Source organism: Etheostoma spectabile, chromosome 17 (genome assembly GCF_008692095.1).
Source record: "Etheostoma spectabile isolate EspeVRDwgs_2016 chromosome 17, UIUC_Espe_1.0, whole genome shotgun sequence".
In the NCBI taxonomy this organism is placed as follows: Eukaryota; Metazoa; Chordata; class Actinopteri; order Perciformes; family Percidae; genus Etheostoma; species Etheostoma spectabile.
Genome location: NC_045749.1, coordinates 12339304 through 12360560, shown reverse-complemented (window position 1 = coordinate 12360560; position 21257 = coordinate 12339304). Strand labels below are relative to the sequence as shown.

Genomic DNA, 21257 nt, shown 5'->3' with positions numbered 1-21257 from the left:
TTATGACTCCGTCATTGTGTTGACTCGTGTGTGGGTAGAGACAAAACAGAAAATGATAACTCGCTATTGGTACAGGAAGTAACGCAATGGGATGTAATTAACGCTTGGTTAAGATTTTATCTTTTTTACTCATGCTTAGGAGGAACAGGCATAATATATTATACATAAATAATTTATTTGACAAGTATACAGATTAATTACTTGATTCACCAAATCTCGGCTCCCTGAACATTCGGTTTCTCCGTACCGCGCACGCGCAGTTTGTCTACATCAGCCGGCACAGGGGACAGTGGTAAGCAGTGTTGACTGTTTTAATCAAAACCTTTAATGTTACTGCGTTAGTTGTCGGGAGTATTTAATTATTAATTAATAATTGCGTACAAGAGAGTTGCAGCCATACGTGAATGTGTGTTTTTATTATTTTAAACATTGGCCATTCAGTCCCAGCTGCCGGAGACGTCGCACGGGCCTCGCTTTCGATAACATCCAGCACGAGGCTAATCTGGCAACAAAGCTAACGACGTCCAAATGCGAGCTAGCTAAGTGTTAGCCTGTTAGCTACTGGCGTTATATTGTAACAGTACCCATGATACGTTTTAATAAGGTGATAGCTAAAAGACAAGGGACTTTTTAATCATGTTGATACTGTCATAATATCGTCTTAGCCTAAAAACCGTTGAGCTTCCGTTAACCACAACAACAACATTAGCTACGTTAGCTTGTCGAGGTTGCTGTGTCAGCAATTAGCTACGGATCTAGGGAGCACTGCAGAAATCAAGGTTATCATGTTTTGATAGTTTGTGCCTATGAATGATTAATTTGTTTCCTAAAAGTAATACACTGTTTGCTGAAACTGCTTATTTCAGTCCCTCGTGTTAGATAAATGGCGTTAACATATTGTAATATAACCGCTGGGACTGTTGTGGCTTGTGCAGTCCTGAACTTGATAGTAAACAGTTACAGGTTATGGGTTATCCAAATTAGCAGGGCTATGTGCATAAAGTTTAAATATGTCAGGTAAAGTTGTCATTTTACGGTTTGTGTTACGTTTACTTGGGTGCACACAATATCAAAATTACTTTATCCCTGCTATATGTTGGTCTTCTTACTAATATACATTGTTACCATATTTTCTATTTATTTATGTTTTGTTTTTAGTGACAAGTATCGGCCTGGTGAGCAAAGACTGCCCTTAAACGAAGTGAGGTATGGCCCAATTCGGGGGACAGAAGAACCCACCATGGGCCACTCAATTTGCGGCCACAGCAGTGTCACAACAAGGCCACTCGGGACAGTCTCTTGACTTGAATAGCCTGCATTGTGAGTATAGCAAACCAGAGGGTCTGATAAGTTAAATTTCTGTATGCTGTCTAAATGGGTTGCATATACTTTTTCTTACTGACTTTTACTTTTGCCATCAAAAAATCATCTCCCCCCATCCTTTTTTACACCAACATCCCCCTTCAGTGTTCTTTTCCACACCTCTGAATCTGGTGCCTTATTTCCCTCTTTGCAGCTCTTGGTGTGCAGCAGCAATCACTTCTGGGAGCATCCCCTTCTGTTTACTCTCAACAATCAGCATTGGCTGCAGCCTCTCTCAGCAACCAGTCTGCTGCAAACTATCAGCTGTCTCAGCAAACTGCTGCCTTGCAGCAGCAAGCCGCAGCAGCTGCCGCAGCTTTACAGCAGGTCAGTCACATCGAAGCAGTTCCAAGCACACACAATCTATGCATCTTGGCATGGTCGTGTGTAACACTTTCCTTCACTGTAATCAACCACTATCTCTTCCATGTTCTTTGTCATGTTTATAGTCTCAGCTCAATACAGCCCTCCAGCAGTATCAGCAGCAGCAGCAGCAGCAGCAACAGCAGCAGCAACAGCAACAACAACAACAACAGCAACAACAGCAACAACAACAGCAGCAGCAGCAACCCCCTCAACAGCAACTGTACAATGTGCCTCATCAGGTGAAACATAGGTTTATTTTGTTTTGTGTTACACTTTATTTTGGAAAGTCCTCTGCTCATACCAACCCTGGAAACATTGGTTGGTTTAGAGTAGACAAAATCCCATAGGCATCATTCTTTTTTATAAAGATCCCTGTCATGGCTTTACATAGATTGTCTTTTGGCAGAGAAGAGGTGTTAGGAAAACAAGCACAGGTCAGGTCAAACAGCTGTACCTTTATAATCGTCTAGGCTTTGATCTGTCAGTGGTTAATATCCTTTTGAACTCTTAAATTGATTCCTAGAATCTTTCTTATTAATTTTCCTTATGCTTTAGTGCTTTATATTTATTATTAACTTAGCATTTTTCTCTTGAGGCAGATCAAGGTCATTTGATACAGCTACTCATGTGGCAGTGTGTATACATAGCACTAAGACTACATCTACACTACTACTTGTTTTTATTTTAATACGTTTTATAACAAAAATAATCTTGTCTTGACGAGCGTTTTAGTACTGTTTCAGAACGTGGGAAGCCAAAATCGTGATCATGATTAAAATTTGACTAATTGTGCAGGCTTAGGAGAAAGCTACAAGCAGGAGGGCAAGCAATTGGCCCCTTCCAAACAGGCATGTTTAGGACTTGGATTTAGGACTGATAAGACCCAATCAGAAATAGGGATGTAACGGTATGAAAATTTAACTTCACGGTTATAGTGACCAAAATTTATCACGGTTATTGGCAATATCGCGGCATTTTCAATATGAACAAGTGTTCAATATGTTCAGAAAGCACCGATAGGCCTACAAAAGCTGAAATAGTTTTGAAAAATGTAAAAAAAGTATAGGCGATAGGCTTGTAAAAACGAGTGAAAACTGGCTGCATGGGACTGGCCGGTTGTAGATAATGTCCGGTAAGAACTTGAACCAGAGATTTCTGACTTTGAGATCGAGGAAGATTTATTTACAACTCTAACATGAAGTTAACTATGAAATTGTATTTGACGTTACATTTGAAGTTGGATGTGGTTCTGAAATACAAGCAAATAATAATGCACATTAATAAGCATCTGACTTACTATGAACATTACTTACCAAAACTAAATGTTTACGTTAATTTCTCTGAAATACTATTACAGCACACATATCCATAACAGAGCAAACAGTGTAATACACCTTTAATAGCTTAGCACGTGGCACCCAAGGCTAGTCTGTTTACTGGCGATTGGATGTTGCTTAGCAAATTGCCCAAACACAACCTGAATATCAACACGTGGCTGCACAAGTAATATTAAACAATCTGCACATCTATCAACCAAATGCAATAAGAAACGCAGCAATTTTTGCAAGGCGATTTTTCTCTCTCTCTCTCCAAATAAATGTCATGTTGCTTAACAAGGGCTAAATGTTTGCACATCATAGCAAAACTTACACTTATTGAAATATGAATAAACGTAGTTAACGTTTACACAGATAAGGCAGTAACCCATGACAGTTTAGTAAGCTACAGAATAGTTTTAACTTACAGTACGTTCTGGGCTACGTAGCTACATAACTTCAACAAGTCAGAACACGGGAAAAAAAAGAGTCTGTTGTCCAGCTGCTACATTCTGTCCCCTTCTCCTGTCTGAGCGTGAGTGCTTGGCAGGTGATCAAAGTGATGACTCTTGTCACTCTTGATTTCAGTCATCTCAGGAGAGAGCAAGTGTTACTGTCCTTACTATGGGCTTTTTTACAAGGCTGATAAATGTCCTGAGTGCTGTCGTCTCCTCCTTCCGACATGATTCCAACTTTAAGAAAAGAAACACACGTTGTAGGTTACGCAGTGTGCCGCGGCAACTTTAGGAGCCTCGTTTGAAGCTGGGAAGGATTAAACACAGGGTTTCATATTAGTGTGGATGTAGCAATTTATTTTAGACACACAACCCTGGCCATTACAGAACTGTTGTGTTTCATTAGGAAAATATGGGCAGATCTTTAATATCAAGTCAACAAAATGTTCTCACTCTTGGTATTTTTTTTTCTTTTTCCCACAGCTTCCACAGCCTCAACAAGCATTGCTTTCTCAGGTAATTTGCAAAAACACTATCTATCTATCTATTTATCTATTTATTTATTTATTTGGGCTGGAAATCCCTGGAGGCCTCGCGATACCTATGTCACGATACGATTATTATCACAATTCAAACATATTGCTATTTATTACCTTTTTTCCAACTTAGAACGTTTCACAATGACATTTCTGTTCTCTGTGCATCTCACTTCAATTTCCTTGCTGCAAAATTAGATTGCCAAGCAGACAAACTGACCAACACATATGTCATAAAAGATCGATACTTGGTGTCTGTGTATCGATTCAGTATTGCCAGAGTAAAATATCCAGTTACTATGCTGTATCAATTTTCTTTTCTTCAAACCTAAAGTGGTGTGTGTGTGTGTGTGTGTGTGTGGGTGTGTGTGTGTGTGTGTGTGTGTGTGTGTGTGTGTGTGTGTGTGTGTGTGTGTGTGTGTGTGTGTGTGTGTGTGTGTGTGTGTGTGTGTGTGTGTGTGTGTGTGTGTGTGTGTGTGTGTGTGTGTGTGTGTGTGTGTGTGTGTGTGTGTGTGTGTGTGTGTGTGTGTGTGTGTGTGTGTGTGTGTGTCTTTTTTTTTCCTGTGTATACAATTATACATTTGTATCATGTTAAGGGTCACAAGGGATGGAGCCAGTTTTTTTCATGATTTTGTGTCTATTTATATGAGAAACATTTTTGCTATTGCTTTTACTGATTACATGCAACCAAAGTTTTTTGGATCCTTTTTTCATCTCTTGGCCCTCAGCCACCCGTCGCCTTGCCTACCAGCCTAAGCTTGTCAAACCCACAGCAGACAGCCCAGATTACTGTCTCATACCCAACTCCACGTTCAAGCCATCAACAGCAGACACAGCCCCAGAAGCAGCGAGTCTTCACTGGGGTTGTCAACAAGCTACATGACACATTTGGCTTTGTAGACGAAGATGTCTTCTTTCAGCTAAGGTAAAAGAGAGTGATACAAGACCCATTATTTGTAACTAATAATGACAGTTCCAAATAATTAAGGTTCCTTTTTAATTTGAAACTGATGTAACTTGACATATAGATATTTTTAGTGGCTTTTTTTTGTATCTTCTCAGTGCTGTGAAGGGGAAGACTCCTCAGGTGGGTGACAGGGTCCTAGTGGAAGCTGTGTACAACCCAAACATGCCCTTCAAGTGGAACGCCCAACGCATCCAGACGTTACCTCAACTAGCAAACCAGTCGGTGAGGTTACACACGGTGGCTCAAAAAGGAGACAATTTTAGATTTTTGGTATCAGTATAAATGCAATCTGCGCAATCTCTGTTTCCACTACATTTATTCATGGCTTTAAAATTGCCCCGTCTGCTTAAAAAAATGATAGACTTTGACTTTATTTATTTAATTCATCCTTATCATGTAGTAATAATATTCAAATCATAGCTGTCTTCACATTTGAAAAAAAAGTCCCATAGACACTAGGAGCACAAAATGTGAACTAAGATTCCAAAGAAACTGCCCCCAGTCTAGTCCTTCAACGATAGGAAATATTTTGGTAACTCGTGTGGTTGCTTTGTACGTTTTATTTGTCTGTCTGTTCAGTTAGTTTCAGGTGGTTGGCCTTTTCTGACCTCTGTGCAGAAGCTAAATGGTGAAAAAACCCAAACAGTATCTGTTTTTTTTATATCCAAAAGTGAGATGCACAGGTTTATTTTAAATCCTAGACAATTCTTCTGGCTTATGCTGAGGAGAGTCTTAATATATCTTTTTTTTTTTTCAGATTTCATATTTTACCTGTACCTCTATCTTTAATTGACTGTTGTGTTCTCAATCCCTCCTAGCATCAGCAGCAGCCTTTACCTCAAGCTTCCCCACAGCTCGGCAACCTTTACAATGAGCCAGGGATGCAGCTGCGCTACTCAGACATGCACTCTACTTTGGACAACAGACAAAATGTAACCCCCTAGCCCTGAATCACACTTTGTTGGTCCTTCTTCCTACTCTGTTTCTTTCTTTGACTTTTCGTCTTTGTTTCCTGGCTTTCTTGCTTAACCTATACATGTTTAACTATAACCAGTTACATCTACTCTTAACTGCAGTTTTTGCTTTTTCTTTTAGTTCGCTGTCATTGCCAAATGGATAGAACCACATTTTTGTAGTTGTATAACAATACATTTCTTTATTTTAAGGAACGTTTGTCTTATGGAGAGAATATTTTTATACTATTGCTTCATTATGAGTCTTTGAATGTGCATATCCCAGTTAATTTCATTTTCTTCTTCAGTTTCTTGAGCTGTTATTTTTGTTTCAGATGTGTTTTCACACTCTGGCTTCTTAATATTTAAATCAGTAAATCTCTCTACAGGGGACATTGCAGTTGACAGGAACAATACATTGATAAGAGGTTGTGCTGAATAACAGTGATATTTGGTATAAAGATTTAGTTTGAAGTACCCCTCAAATCAGTACCTTACCAATTGAATCAGTGCCTTACCAAGCATTGAGAAATATGTCATAATGGTATTTCTAGTTAAGTAAATATTCCTTAATGAGGTGGCAGTTTGGCCTTTAGGTTCAAGTGACTCTACTTTAGCAGAGGGCCAGTTTTGATCTCAGCACAATCTTTTCCGTTGAAAGTGCTGGGCAAGATGCCGCCCTTGTCTGATCACTTCATGCAGGAAATATCCTCAAAATATGCCTATATTCACACCTGGTACTCTTTGATTAGGACAACATATCAGCGCAAATCTAAAAGATAACAACAACTCTTTAATTCAAGCAGACACTCAGACCTTTTTCCAGCTTCTTTCTTTCAAGCAGCCACTGTTAAAGATTTTGTACAGTTTGTCTTATTTGTTGAGCAGTTATTGCCATGTTAAGCTTGTTTCAGGTCTGCTTTTAAACATTTGCTCATCTCTTGTTTTCATCTTTTCCCCCCCTTTTTTTCTAGAGCCAGCCTCAACCTCCTAACATGATGAAGGCAGCCCCCACCATGCTGCAGTCGCTACCTCCCCCAACCACATTCAGTATTCCGACCCAGGCTCCCCCTCCTTCCCTGCTGCAGGCCCAGCTGTCTGCTGCCTCTCTGGCCCCTCTCCTCCAAAACCCTCCTCAGCCTCTGCTGCCACAGCCTCCACCCAAAGGTGAAATACTAGTCAGTGGGATTGCATTTATCTAGTATTGGATAGAAAGCAGTCTGAAAAGTGGTGATGATCATCACTATCTTTGCAGCTGTTTTGCTCATCATTTGACCACAAAATCATATCTGTCTTTGTGGTCAAACAAGCAGTATTTACCTTGTCTCTAGATGTGTTCCCCGGGGGTCTGCTTCAGCCTCCAGTGAGAATGATGCCACAGCCGCAGCCTGTCCGGCGAATCGAACCTCCACCTCGTTTCCCCAGTCGCAATGATCGAGTCCCTGAGCTCATCCTCAGGACTAAAGACGAGCGCAGGTGAGATGCCGATAGATATCACTTGAGATTATCTGGTCTCTAAAATATGCTTTCAGCATAAGTTATTCATCTTAGTGTGTGTAATCAATTCTCTAGTCGAGACAGAGACCGAGAGCGCAGACGGTCAAGAGAACGCTCACCCACACGCAAACGTTCCAGAGACCGCTCTCCTAGACGTGACCGATCACCTCGCCGGCCTCGCAGGGTGGTTCCTCGCTACACCGTCCAGTTTTCCAAATTCAGCTTAGACGGGTGGGTACAGTTTTTTTCAGTGTTTCATGCATTGATTAGATCAGGGGTGTGATAGTCAACAGTATGTCTTAGTCTGTATTGTTATGTATTCATTGTCCTCTGTGGGTTCTCCAGTTCCAGCTGTGACATGATGGAGCTGAGAAGGCGCTATCAGAGCCTCTACATTCCTAGCGACTTCTTTAATGCTGTCTTCACCTGGGTGGATGCCTTCCCTCTGACAAGACCCTTTCAGTTTAGTAATGCCTGTAACTTCCACATCTTACACAAAGAGGTGGATCCTCTAGTCAAGAATACAGCTGTGCTGGACCCTCCTGATGCCAACCACACTTACAGTGCTAAGGTATGACTGCCAATGATGAATACGTAGCATCAGTGTCTTTCCTAATCAGTAAGAAGCAGCGAACAGTAGGGCTGTAACGGTTTGGGTATTTGTGCTGAACTGTCACGGTACAGGGTCACGGTACGGTGCATTAAGCCGCACCCAGAATACACAGTATGTAGAATGATGCACCAAATTGTATATACCGATGTTAGGCACAGTGGTCAATGACTGTCAGCCATCAGTGTCCATCAGCCTAACCCTAGACTCTATTAATTAAAACTACTATATTGAGAGATAATTACTGAATGTAAATACACAGAAAAGCTATTGGAGTAAAAATGCAGACCATAAATGACGTTATGGATTCTAAATGTGGTTATGTGGTCTCTTTTTGGTTTAGGTGATGCTACTGGCTAACCCCAGTATCGAGGAGCTCTATCACAAGTCCTGTGCTCTGGCAGAGGACTCCCAAGAAGTCAAAGACTCCTTCCAACATCCTGCTAGACTTATTAAGGTACATCACACATTTTCTATTCTTTTGCCATGCTCATGAGCTGACAGTAAGGCAATGATCCTATTCCATTGCTGACTATTCACTAGTGCTGCACAATTAATCGAATTTTAATCACGATCACGATTTTGACTTCCCACAATCAAATTTGCGTGATCGAGCGATTTTTTTTTTTTAAAGCGTAATTTCATAGAACGCTCCAGGTTTTTTGCATAGCCAAACTACCACTCCGTAAAGCCGTCTGCTCATGAGCTAGTCAGAGTAGTTCCCTGCATTGCGCAGCTTAGTTTCTAGATGGAAACAGTCACAGAGGACAGAGGAACGGGAGGAAAACTCAACAGATAGCAGTTGGTTATACGTCAGTCTCAAGGTTTACCAGTAAATGCAACATTTTGTCCAGTCTGTTGTTTTTCAGACAACAGCAGTGACCAGTGTCGGTGCTAGTAGCGTCTGTTAGCTGTAGCTCCTCTAGGACACACCGATGCTAATGTCCTCGCATCCCCTGCAATTATGTTTATATGGATATGGTTTAATTTTGCGTTACATGACCCATTTCGTCAATAAAGCCGTCCCTGTGTTGAATCTCTCTTCTCTCTCTTCTTACTCCGCGCCCGGCCACACAGCGGCCCGGTCCACACTTCTGACATTTGTCCACAGTTTTAAGTTTTTATTAACACAGCTGTATATTGTTAAGTATGAGGGGCAAACCTGTATTTGTACCAGTGTTTCCGCTGGTAACTCTGCTATCGCGACCGCCAAGGCGAAGAACACAGAAGTTATTGAATGCAACTAACTTCAGTTGGTAGAGTATTGGCGCACTTATAAATAGCCTACGTGACGATAAAATTTGTTTTGGTTAAAATCAACAAATAATCTTGAGAATAATTGCGATCAAAAGTTTGATGAAAATAATCGTGATTATCATTTTGGCCATAATCGTGCAGCCCTACTATTCACTATGTGGAAGAGTCCTAACTGATGATGACTCGCCTTTGTGTTTTTTTTCTCTGTTGGTTGTGGCTCCTCAGAGGTACGATTATTTGGACGTGCTGCTGATCTTTTTGTCTTTCTCTTTGTTGTTATTAAGGTTGGGAATTGTTTTTTTGTTTTTGTTTTTATGCGATACGGTGCTAAAACAATACTTTTAAAACGGTGCCTGAACCAAAATATATTGATAATATATTTATAATGTACATAATATAAAAAAGGAGCATAAAACGACAGTTGGTGACATTAAAGAACGGCTTGTATATTGCTAAGGCCATATTATTATAATTAATAATGTGATAACAATAACTTATAACAATGACTCATTTCACCAGTAAATTGCTGGTAAACGACAAATACAAGCACCAGATGAGGAAAAGGGTATTTTACAACGACTTAAAATGCACCACAAGGCTGGCGAGTTTCAGTTGAACTCACCGTCTGTGCTGTTTTGCCAACAATGGCAGTTGCAGACTGTTACGCCCCGGTGTTGGAATCCTCTACAGGGAAAAACAGTCACACTTTACACCGTTTAATGTAAGCTGTCAGCATTCTAACCATTGTGTTTAATCCATCTAGTAGCGGTAACGTAGTGTCCTGTGCAGCGATGCCAGGCACCGAAATGAGGCACCGAAATTTTTGTTCTTATTAACTGCCGTTTACGTCAGAACCGGTTGCGTATTGGCACAGCGTTCCGGTACCCAACCCTAGTCGTTATCCTTTTTTTGTGCTCTGTTCACCCTCCACACCCCCTATCCATTTTGTCATTCCACATTTCCATCTAACCCATTCTACTCTGTCTCTCTCCTACTCGTCTGTCTTTCTTCTTTAGTTTTTGGTGGGAATGAGAGGTAAAGATGAGGCCATGGCCATTGGTGGTCACTGGTCTCCCTCTCTGGATGGAGCTGACCCAGAGAAGGATCCCTCAGTCCTTATAAAGACAGCCATACGCTGTTGCAAGGCGCTCACAGGCATAGATCTTAGTCTCTGCACTCAGTGGTAAGAGCTGTTATTCACATCAATATTTATTTTTCTCATTGGTTGTTTAAATTTAATAACTGCTATATAAATGCTGCTACTAAAATCCCAAATTGAGTAACTACAATATGGTGCATAATTTTACTACTCCTATACAAAATCTCACCCTTGACATGTTGGGTGTTGTTTTTTGGTTAACTTTTTTATATGAATGATAATTGTATTGTTAATTTGCTACCTATTGTTTACCATTATTATTTATTGTGTTGTGCAATGTTCTTTTTGTTTTTTAGTGTGTTTTCGTCTTGGCTCTCTCTTTCTGTCACACTCTATACATATATGCATATTTCATTGTGATGAAAAACCAAACGCATGGACTGTGGCTGGAAGCAGTAGCTTGGACCAGAAGACACTGCCATTACGTTGTTCTTTTAATTTATATTTCTATTCTCCCTGTTAAATATCTTACATATTTAACTGGCTTTCACTGTCCTGTTGGTTCTGTCTCTCTTCGCACAACTCTAATGTAGTGCGTTAAGTGTATCCTAGGTTAAATGCAGAACACTCATCCATAATTGGCTGGAGCTATAATGGGGATGAATTTAGGGATGTGATTTATTTTGTGATTGTCTGTCAACTTTCTCAAAATGGCTGCCGTAACCTGTGACAACAGTTGGAGAGCTGCAGACTGGGTCCATTTGTCTATTCTATGTGTTGTGTGGGAGAAGGGTCACTGTAATGATTTGTACAATCATTCAGTGAGCTCATGGGAGGGAGTAGCTGTAGAAGGCTCGCCTTAGCAAGGCTTGCCTTTTATACTGTACCCTGACCAAAATGTTTCTTTCCAATGCACCTTCTTCCTTTGCGACAGGTATCGTTTTGCAGAGATTCGCTATCATCGGCCGGAGGAGACACACAAGGGGCGGACAGTCCCTGCTCATGTGGAGACAGTGGTTTTGTTTCTTCCGGATGTTTGGCATTGTCTTCCTACCCGCTCAGAGTGGGAGGTGCTGTCACGGCGACTCCGGGAGCAGCTGGCTGAGAAGCTGTCGGCCGAGCGAAAGGAGGCAGATGGAGAACAGGCACTGAACCGCTAATCCTTCTCTTCTCATTTCCGCTTCTCACAGGAAGGCACAGGAATTACAAAAAAACAAACCCCAGATACACATCAGACACAAAGCACACCTTACCATACACGACAGACATGAACACAGACAGATTATTGTTCCACCAATCCTTACCTAGGCATCTTCTGTTTACTCCTCCACTTGTCCCTTCTCCTCCTCTCCAACTCCTCCATTCCTCCACCAGCACACTCACCTTCCCTCACATCCAGCAGACACTTACAGTGGAAGCAGTGAGACTAGGTTGTGTTGTACAGGCCCGGATTGCAACTGATAAAACGGCTTCCAGCTGCTCCATCACTTTATAATTGATGCTAATCTGGGTATAGTCATTCATGCTAATCCTGGCATTTTTTTGTGCATTATTTTAAATAATAACCTGCTTTGAATGTGGGTGCCTGCAAATTGGTTTAAGCAATGGTCTCAAATAGTTTCTCAAATTTGTGCCAGTGGTGAGTTTCTAACACTGGAATCTAAAATATTTCTTTATGCTGGAATCTGTGGAGTCGGTTGCATGTAAATGTGTTTGTTGTAGAAATGTGTATTTTTATATGATTTTCCACATCAATTTGATATTGTCTGACTTCAAAAAGAGAACCTCCCCAAAGTCCTGTTCCTTGTCTGTTGTTGTTGGATTCTCCATTCTGATTTGGGCTATATGTAGAATTTGGTTTTTCCAGGGCAGTTGGTTGGACAGATGGCTCTGACGTAGGTGTATAAAACCCATAAATGGCAATACCCAATACCCTAGTCATAGACCATGGTAGGGCCACCCTATCCTCACTCCGTTTGGAGACCAGCTTCAGTTCACCTGATGTACCTACACACCTTTTGGACACACCTCTCATTGATTTTTACCTTTTTTTGTGTTCCACAGATTGATTGATTGGCAGCTGGGGGGCATTTCTGTTGGTTTTATAAGAGCTAGAGAGCTTCCCTGTGTACGCTTCAGTAGCATTGGACTTAAACACAGACGAGAGCTCACTAGGACGAGACAATGAAAAACAGATGTGACCTTGCTTCTTGCACGGATCAACTTTAAAGCTCACACAGACCATGAGTTGGTGTACTGACTGTTTGCTATCCCACCTCTTTCGTTCTCTCTGCATGTCTCTATCTTAATGATCTCCTGTGAAGGAGGAGGAGGAGAAGGACGACGATGAATCGAAGGACGTTAGTAGTCCCACTCACTGGGCTAAACTTGACCCGAAATCAATGAAGGTAAGATTCGTGGAGAAATCCTTAGCACTGGTAGAGCTGGGAAAACAGTCCAGGTATAATTTATTAGATTTATCTTTGGATTTGTTACACCTTATGAATAGTCTTTGTTGTATATTGTTCATGTAAATATGTTCAGATTAGTTCTCTTCTTGAGGTTAAATGTGCTTTTCCCACGTGCCTGTGTCTTCCTCTTGTAGGTAAACGACCTGCGGAAAGAGCTTGATTGTCGCTCTCTAAGCTCTAAAGGGTTAAAGTCACAGCTGATTGCCCGTCTTACCAAGCAGCTGAAGGTTGAGGAGCAGGTGGAGGAGTCCAAAGAGCCCGAGAAACCAGAAAGCAAAGCTGCTGAGGAAGAGGAGCCATCTCGCACTGAGGAAGACAGAGAGGTACAGACATCTTTTGATTAAATAAGGGAATTTAGTAGTAGCTGTGACATTTTTGTTATTGTGGCAACACTTATGTGAATGTTTCCATATGTTGTACTAAAACAGCTGTGCAATTTTTATTGAAAGGCAAGAATTGCATTTCACAGTTTTGTCATTTTCTTAAATATTAATATTATTAATTAATATATAACTGTAGAAAGAGTTTTTTCTTAAGTGCTCTTCTAACTGTAGTGTTCTTCTCTGTTAGGAAGAAGAGAGGAAGAGGCTGGAGGAGCTTGAGCGCCAGCGGAGAGAAAGGCGCTACATCCTCCCTGATGAGCCCACCATCATTGTACACCCCAACTGGGCAGCCAAGAATGGCAAATTTGATTGCAGTGTCATGTCCCTGAGTGTGCTGCTAGACTACAGACTGGAGGACAACAAGGAGCACTCTTTTGAGGTAAGAATTACTGGTCACAGTTTTATAATGTGTTAGAGAAGATGTAAGAAGTCTACAACGTACATTAGGCTTGGGCCTTTGTTAAACCATGTAAACTAGTAACCCCGCTCTAGTGCTGCTGCCTGACACTGCTTATTAGTAATGCAATTGAAGTTGGATTTAGTGATGTGACACGGTTGACACAGGTTGCTGTTGTATGCTACTTTTTAATTTGTCAGAACACTGGGAGAGGGGGGGAGTCTCCGGGCACCTCATGATTCGATTCTAAACCGATTATCAATGCAACAATTTTTTTTAATGTACATTTCAAGGCGTGATTTAAAAAAAATATACATATAAATCTGAGTTTGTAATAATTTGACATATGCAGTATTTGTAATATACTTTTTTTTAATTTTGTAGTCATTCCATGCTTAAGCCTTAAACATGCATGACATGCTCAGTCATGTTTTAAGGTGGATAAATGGCTTCTTAGAACATGAAACATGGGATGGTCAAATGTAATGTGATAAAGTAGATGAACAGCCTTTGTGTTTTGCCTAATTATTTAATGTATGTCTTATATGTATATATACCAAACTTTTTTTGTTCCCATTGGCCATTTTCTTTCGTTTTAATAATCGGTTATTAACTTATCAGAATCAAGCACTGAATTGTTCTTTAGAGAATTGCGATGCATCTAAGAATCTATTTTTTTTCCCCACCCAAACACAACATGTCACAATTGCAAATGCCAGTTCAGCCGGTTTGCGTGAAATCAATGCTAGTACACTTGACAAGCAAAACAGGAAATTAACCAATCTCTAGTATTTTTCTTTGACAAACAGACATTTTTGTCTCTTCAGGTTAATCATACACTGCCTTCTTTTTCTGTCCAGGTTTCCCTATTTGCTGAGCTGTTTAACGAGATGCTACAGAGAGATTTTGGCTACCGCATATATAAAGCCCTGGCTGTTTTTCCTACCAAAGATGAAAAGAAGGAAAAGGAGAAGAAAGCCAAAAAGGAAGCAGAAAAGAAGGAGGTTGAAAAGCGTGAAATAAAGAAGGAAAAAGAGGATGATAATGAAGAACCTGTAGTGAAAAAGACTAAGGAGGATGAGGAGGAGAAGAGGAAGGCAAGCCTCTAAAACTATGTGGTCTTTTCAGTGTGTCAATTGCTCCACAGTTGATGTGTGTTGTCATGCAGTTGTGTGACTTGTGTTTTTAGTGCGATGAAAAGGCTGTGAAAAAGGAGTTGTCTCGAGATGAAGAGGAGAACGAAGATGATGGCAGTACGGTCAACGCCGAAGAATATGACCCCATGGAGGCAGAAGATGCAGAAGATGATGACGATGATGGTATGGCACTTTTTCTTAAATACAAACCATTCAATTATTTCTGAGTTTCCCGCAATATGATTTTTTTTTTTTTCGTGATAAGAAACCATGCACCACACTGAATCTGTGATCAATAACATTTCCAGTTTCTGGGGCCTTGAAAACATGGCTTTTATTATCTTTAAATGTTTCTTATTTTTACACTATTAAACACAGAGAGTGATATTAATCAAATTTAAAGATGCATTGGCACTTTCATTTCTCAACCTTTTCCATCCATTAGACAAGGATGATGACGATTCCAATGACAAAGACAAAAAAGACCGCAAAGATGATCGCAAGTCGTCAAAAGAGAGGTCCTCTAAAGACAAGGTTGGTTGGTAATTGTTGTTGGTATATTATTAAGACATTAATGTTGCATTAATCCTGGTTGTTGGTACAAATGACAGTGGACTTTGGTTAAAAGCAGGGAAGACACCACGAGAATCCTTAATCAGGACACTGCCTAAGATTTTTAATTAATGTTTTTTTTATGCATAAATTCAAGGAAATGATGATTACATTTCACTGGTGTTGCATTTTTGTATGATTTCATGTGACAAATTATACATTTATTGATTGATAAATGTGGTTTATTTGTGTTACACCAGGAGAAGAAGCTGATGGTCTCACACAACAAGGAGCTACTGATGGCATTTGTCTACTTTGACCAGAGCCACTGTGGCTATTTGCTGGAGAGAGACCTGGAGGAAATCCTGTACACACTGGGACTGCACCTTTCTCGTGCTCAGGTGAACAGACACAAGCCTAATCATCATTATGCTTTGTTAAGGGTGGTACTAGTGCTGTCCGTAGGGGGTTGGGAATTGCAGGGTTGCTGGTTCAAGTCCCCATACAGCCCAAAATATGGAGGATGGACTGGTAGCTGGAGAGGTGCCAGTTAACTCCTGGGCACTGAACCCCCAAGTACTCGGGGCGCTCATCCATGAGCAGCCACCTCACTCTGACATTTCTTCATTAATGTGTATAGCATGTATAGGTCCTCAGCATGTGTGTGTATTTTCAGGCCTGTGTTTAATGTGTGTGTAACTGTACTAACATGGTGAAAAATGTGAATGTTTGGATCTGTGCATTCCTGATTCTTAAGTCTTATTCACTCAGTCTGTCATGTCTGTTTCCAGATAAAGAAGCTGTTGAACAAGCCAGTGGTCAGAGAGTCTTGTTACTACCGTAAACTGACAGACAGGGGGAAGGATGAACCCATTCCTTCCTTTAATGAAGCCCAGATAGAAAACCTCATAGGTGAGCCAACATGGGTCTTTATGGTTGAAAAATGTTTTTATCATTGTTTAATACCGTCAATTAAGCACAATTTAAAAAAAAAAAAAAAAAAAAAAAAAAATCTATGATGTCATAGAAAGTGTGACCATGTGGCAGAGGGCTGTTGTAGCTGGCTCTTTTCTTTTCATGAAATTATTCTCTTTCTTTCTGTCAGGTAACCGAGGACTACTTCCTGCTCCAAAAGTTTGTGCGCCGTCTGCAGCCACTGAGTCTAGTAATCTGATCGTGTATAACGGAGCCATGGTTGACATCGGCAGCATGATGCAGAAACTGGAGAAGAGTGAGAAAGCAAGAGAGGAGATAGAGCAGAAGCTTATGGTGCAGGGTGCCAAAATGGGTATGATTTTAATTGTATTACACTGTCTTTGAATTAGTTGCAGGCTACGCTCTGTGTCAGTAGTCTGTCTGGACAATGATCCGGCTCAATTTGAGCTTTGCTACAAAGAAGCCCAGTCTCACTTTATTCAGCATTTTTCCTTAAGATTTCTGACACGTGGACTGGCACATACTAACAACTGCCACATACAAAGTCTAAAATATGATTCAGCAATATTGTTTTTTTCATTGTGAATATTCAAAGTGGTAAAAACTTATAATAAAAAAACGGTTAAATGGTTCTGTACAGCGCCTTTTAATAGGAAACAATTATGAGACTAAAATTATTTCTCCGATCAGAAGAATAAATGTCCATGTCTCACAAATAAAGACATTACTGAAACACTAAAACGCACAATTTTATATAATTACATCTCCCAAAATGGGGGTGTTTACTAAGGATAAACCAAAATGGATTTTTTTGTGCAGATACCGATTTTTATTTTATTCCCCCCCCCAATCGGCCTTTGCCGATGACCGATGCGTTCTGCCAATTTTCTAGAGCCGATATTTAGAGCGATGCTGTTTTTGCTCCCTCAATTTCCATCATGAAAATGTAAACCCTGCCACACTGGATTTTTTAGAATCTGCTCTACCATTTCTTTAAAAATAATACACAATAACACAGATCAGTGTCACTTCTGCATTCATCTTACATTCATATCACCCAAAATATGTGTGTGATGTGCATCATATAGATGGGTGCACTGCATATGGTTAACTGTGCAAGGGCAAAAGGCTTTCATCAACATCTACAACACAGCCTTGATGCTTTGCTTGCTGATAGGCCATATGAATCATGGTTTTGTTGCTTAGAATATATATATATATATATATATATATATATATATATATATATATATATATATATAAAAAAAAATTTGGGGGGCACCTAGAGCACATTGCGCATCACCACAAGCCTGTAAACATAGAGGTCGCAATGAAGAGAAGGAAACACTTTAAAACCTGTTTTATACAGTCTGTTTAAAACTCGCAGAAGAAAGTAGTAGCGTTTTGTGATGGCTTGTAAAATTAAATGAGAATCAGAGTCATTAAACAAATGTTTTTTTAAATTAGTTATTTAACAGAACAGGGTGAATCGAGATGGTGATTTTATAACGATTAATCGTGCAGGCCTACTTGCTGACAAAATATAATACAAATATAATCAGGTCATCACAAAATGTCCTTTGTCAACACTTTAAAATAATTTAAGAAAACAAATTGATTTGTAATTTAAGACTGCCATGGTGCTAGTGGTGGAGGGGCAGTGCATGCCTGTGTAAATAATGCCTGGGAAAAACTCGGTGAACGCGGCAGATACACTTAAAAACGCAAATATCGGCCTGAGATATCGGCCGGCTGATCGGTCTATCTCTAGTGTTTACGGGCTGTTTATTCAATCAACTGCTTGAAACAACTGATCCCTTGTGTATGTTTTGGTTTACAGGGGGTGTACTGTAGGGTTGTACAGAAGGCCTTATCTCAAGTTCAGAACAGAAGGGATGTTTGAGTTGTATATAATAGACAGAGCTTACCTGTGTACCGCAGTGTTACACAGTAATCGTTGATGGCGGCCTTCAGTATTCCCGGCTGTTGGACAAACCTAATCAGCTAGTTTAGGGCAGTCAGGATAACATACCAGTGTATGCTGTTTTCTGTTAGGTTGACATACACAGGACATTCTGAGTCTAAAGCCTTATAATTCATAACAACTGAATCATCTCTGATAGGCGTTCCTCTAAATAGCATTAACATTGTCTGTGAAATCCAATGTGTAAATGTATGTTCCCAAACCTCCACAGACGGGTAGAGATTATAATGGTCTTGCATAATATAGCAGGCGAGCTTAACAAATAGTAAAAACATTTAATATTGGCTGTAAAAATGACAAAAGTTTACTTTTTAGTTGATACGATTAATATTATGTAGTTTGAAAAAACATTTTTTCCTTAGTTCTTGTATATGTTTTCTGATTTCAACAGATGACCATTGTTTTCTCAAGTTCAATTTAATACTTAAAATAAGCACTGCTTTAGTGGCATCTAGCGGTGAGGTTGCAGATTGCAGCCAACTGAATCTCCCCCGCCCTCCCTTTCCAAGCATGAGGGTAGATGCTAGAATGTAGTGACCGAACGTGTCACCATAATGAAAGTGGTTAGATCTTGTTTCTAGTAAGGTGAGTCACGTCGTTATGTATAATGAATTTTAAAGTAGATTATTGCTGTGTTTGGCCTCACGTTATGCATGCCCTTGTTGACTTTTGATGACATCATTCTAGCACTTACCCTGTGCTTCATCGTTGACCTGCCTTCATTCTAAACCTCTGTGTTGTGTCACATTCCAGATGAAGATGCAAAGGTTAAAGCTCAGGTGGAGCAAGCCAACAAAGCCTTGTCCAGGGAGCTGGAGGAGGTGAAAAGCACACTGAGCAAAACTGAGCAATTTCTGAAGACTGCTGAGGAGCAGAAGACCATCTACCACGACCAGATTAGCAAGACGTCCAACACCTTGACGTCCACTGTCAAAGAGCTGCTGGCAGTGCTAAAAAAGGTTCAACATTTTCACAAAGATCCAATTGCTGTTACTCTATTTCATCTTTACCTTGAGTGAGAGACGAGAGAACAGCGGATAATTATAAAGTTATCAATGCAAGAAGAGTATTGTTTTCTGTTCTCTCTCAGGCTGTATCACTGATGTATTTTAAAACGTATGTGGATCTTTTTGACAGCAGACATTTAGGAAAAGCACAGTTTAAATTCATAACCTTGACAATGGCTCAATTCCATCAAGTGTCCCAATGAGCTATTTCAGTGAGTCAGCATCCGCAATACCAGGGCCTCTCCTAAGTGGAATGCAGCCATCATTGATTTTGAATACACCTGTGCTTTTCCTACGATGACATGTCAACATGTCTGCTGTGAAAAAGGTCTATTGCGTTAAGCCTTAATGACAAACGTGAGTATGAGGGACAACCATTCTCCTTAAAATTGGCTCTTTCAGTGTTTCTTAGTTTACTCAACTGATTTTTTTTGCATAAGAGACGATGATTGAGATCATTTATATATTAGTCATCTTTGAAGATGGTCCAACACATTTAGACCGCGTGATTCCCCTTTTACTGCTGCAGTCTTAACGCTATTCTGGCGGCATTTAGTTCAGACTTGTGCTGTGTTGAAGCTGAAACGCAAACTTACTAGATTCCACCTAGTAAGTTTGCCGTCGTGACTTTTATATAAAAGTGACTAGGTCCCTATTCAGACACAACAGTTTTTATTGCCATCAGATTGACGTAAATGTAAACGGCTGTATTCACTGACTGAGTCTCTCTCTCTCTCTCTCTCTCTCTCTCTCTCTCTCTCTCTCACAGCATCAAGAAGTAGAAGAGTCTGGTGATGAGGTTACTGGCGATCACATTCAAATGTCTCAAACAAACGGCGCTGATAAATGAGTGACATATTTAAAATAAATGAAGCAATCACACTGATTATCTTAAAAATTGTAAATATTCCCTAAACAAGAATACTTTGGTAGTGTTTAATTTGTACCTATTATCTCCCATGTACATGTATAAATGAATTAATTGTGTTAATTTGACCTCACTTTCTGTGTACAATAGATTTGTTTCTGACGGATTTACCTTTCTTACCTAGAATAATATGAACTATTGCATACGCTTATTTTCATAGTTTAAATTAATTTAATTTCAGTTGTAAACTTTTTTCTTTTTGCCATTGCTTTAGCTTTGTTACGGCCAATAAAATGCCATGTTGTAGATTTACATGCCAATTTGTGTGTGTAGTACTTTTCAGAGAGTTTTGTTTTTCTAATTAGCAATAAGGATGCTATTTATGTGCAAGATGACTCATTTAAAAAACTATATTTAAAAGAAACTAATTTTGGATGGAAAAGGGTGGAAAGGGGTTCAGACAGAATTTCTTTGTAAATCGTCCCATCTGCTTTAATTACAACTGTGTTTTAATAAACACATTCAGTTTGTAGTTCTTCTATTTAGCCGTTTTTTAAACACGTGGCTATGCATGGTTCCTGCTTCTGTTGGACCTTTTTGCTGTATGCACCTCCTGACTGTATCCACCGACTGCTGCACTGTTTCATGTTTTACTGTGATGACCATCTGTCTTGTTTTCTGTAAAAGGAAACTACACATGAACCAAACGATAAGCTAAATGAACGCGTGTTATGCTGAACGAAGCTTTGTTGCAATGACATTAACATTTAGAAATCATCCTCTGAACTTGTGTGCGTTGGTTTAGGTTGTTCTAGAAAAGAGGCACAATTACATTCAAATGTGCTCCAAAGCTGGCAGTTTTATTTTTCTATTGAAAATGTACGCTATGGATGTTGTGCAAGAGTAAAGTGGTCCATTTTAACACTACATTGTGTCTGTATTTTTTCCCACCAATTTAATGTCATTGGGTTTATCCTGCTACAATAATATATCTACTGTGAAAAAGACGTCAAAATATGTGATTGTGGAATCTATGGAACTATCAAAATTAGCTGACTTGCGAAATAGGCGTCTAGACAAATACCATAAACTACATTTTAAATCC

At 39.9% G+C, this 21257-nt stretch overlaps 1 protein-coding gene across 3 annotated transcripts; it reads left to right on the top strand.

Annotated features, from left to right (window-relative positions):
- Window positions 1–61: 61 nt before the first annotated feature.
- On the top strand, window positions 62–21079 carry ccar1 (cell division cycle and apoptosis regulator 1). Of its 3 annotated transcripts, none has more exons than XM_032540713.1 (26): window positions 62–292; window positions 1159–1320; window positions 1517–1689; window positions 1812–1967; window positions 3983–4015; window positions 4764–4960; window positions 5098–5224; window positions 5821–5934; window positions 6930–7122; window positions 7287–7431; window positions 7528–7683; window positions 7798–8023; window positions 8406–8519; window positions 10336–10502; window positions 11353–11563; window positions 12743–12826; window positions 13024–13212; window positions 13460–13651; window positions 14530–14766; window positions 14859–14988; window positions 15251–15339; window positions 15618–15758; window positions 16149–16269; window positions 16463–16645; window positions 19031–19236; window positions 20054–21079. In XM_032540713.1, exons 2-26 carry the CDS (start codon window positions 1209–1211, stop codon window positions 20132–20134), a joined length of 3777 nt encoding a protein of 1258 aa, XP_032396604.1. In that variant the 5' UTR covers window positions 62–292; window positions 1159–1208; the 3' UTR covers window positions 20135–21079. The 3 variants fall into 3 exon arrangements, with proteins under 3 accessions (XP_032396604.1, XP_032396602.1, XP_032396603.1); XM_032540711.1 differs by having other exon boundaries at window positions 7507–7683; XM_032540712.1 differs by lacking the exon at window positions 62–292 and adding an exon at window positions 707–780 and having other exon boundaries at window positions 7507–7683.
- Window positions 21080–21257: the final 178 nt, after the last annotated feature.

Excerpts from the sequence above, each read along its gene's own strand:
- ccar1 (XM_032540711.1), top strand. The coding sequence starts at position 1,209 with ATGGCCCAATTCGGGGGACAGAAGAACCCACCATGGGCCACTCAATTT. Across the intron at positions 10,503-11,352 it reads CTTAGTCTCTGCACTCAGTG|GTATCGTTTTGCAGAGATTC; the intron begins GTAAGAGCTGTT and ends CCTTTGCGACAG. Across the intron at positions 15,759-16,148 it reads TGCACCTTTCTCGTGCTCAG|ATAAAGAAGCTGTTGAACAA; the intron begins GTGAACAGACAC and ends GTCTGTTTCCAG.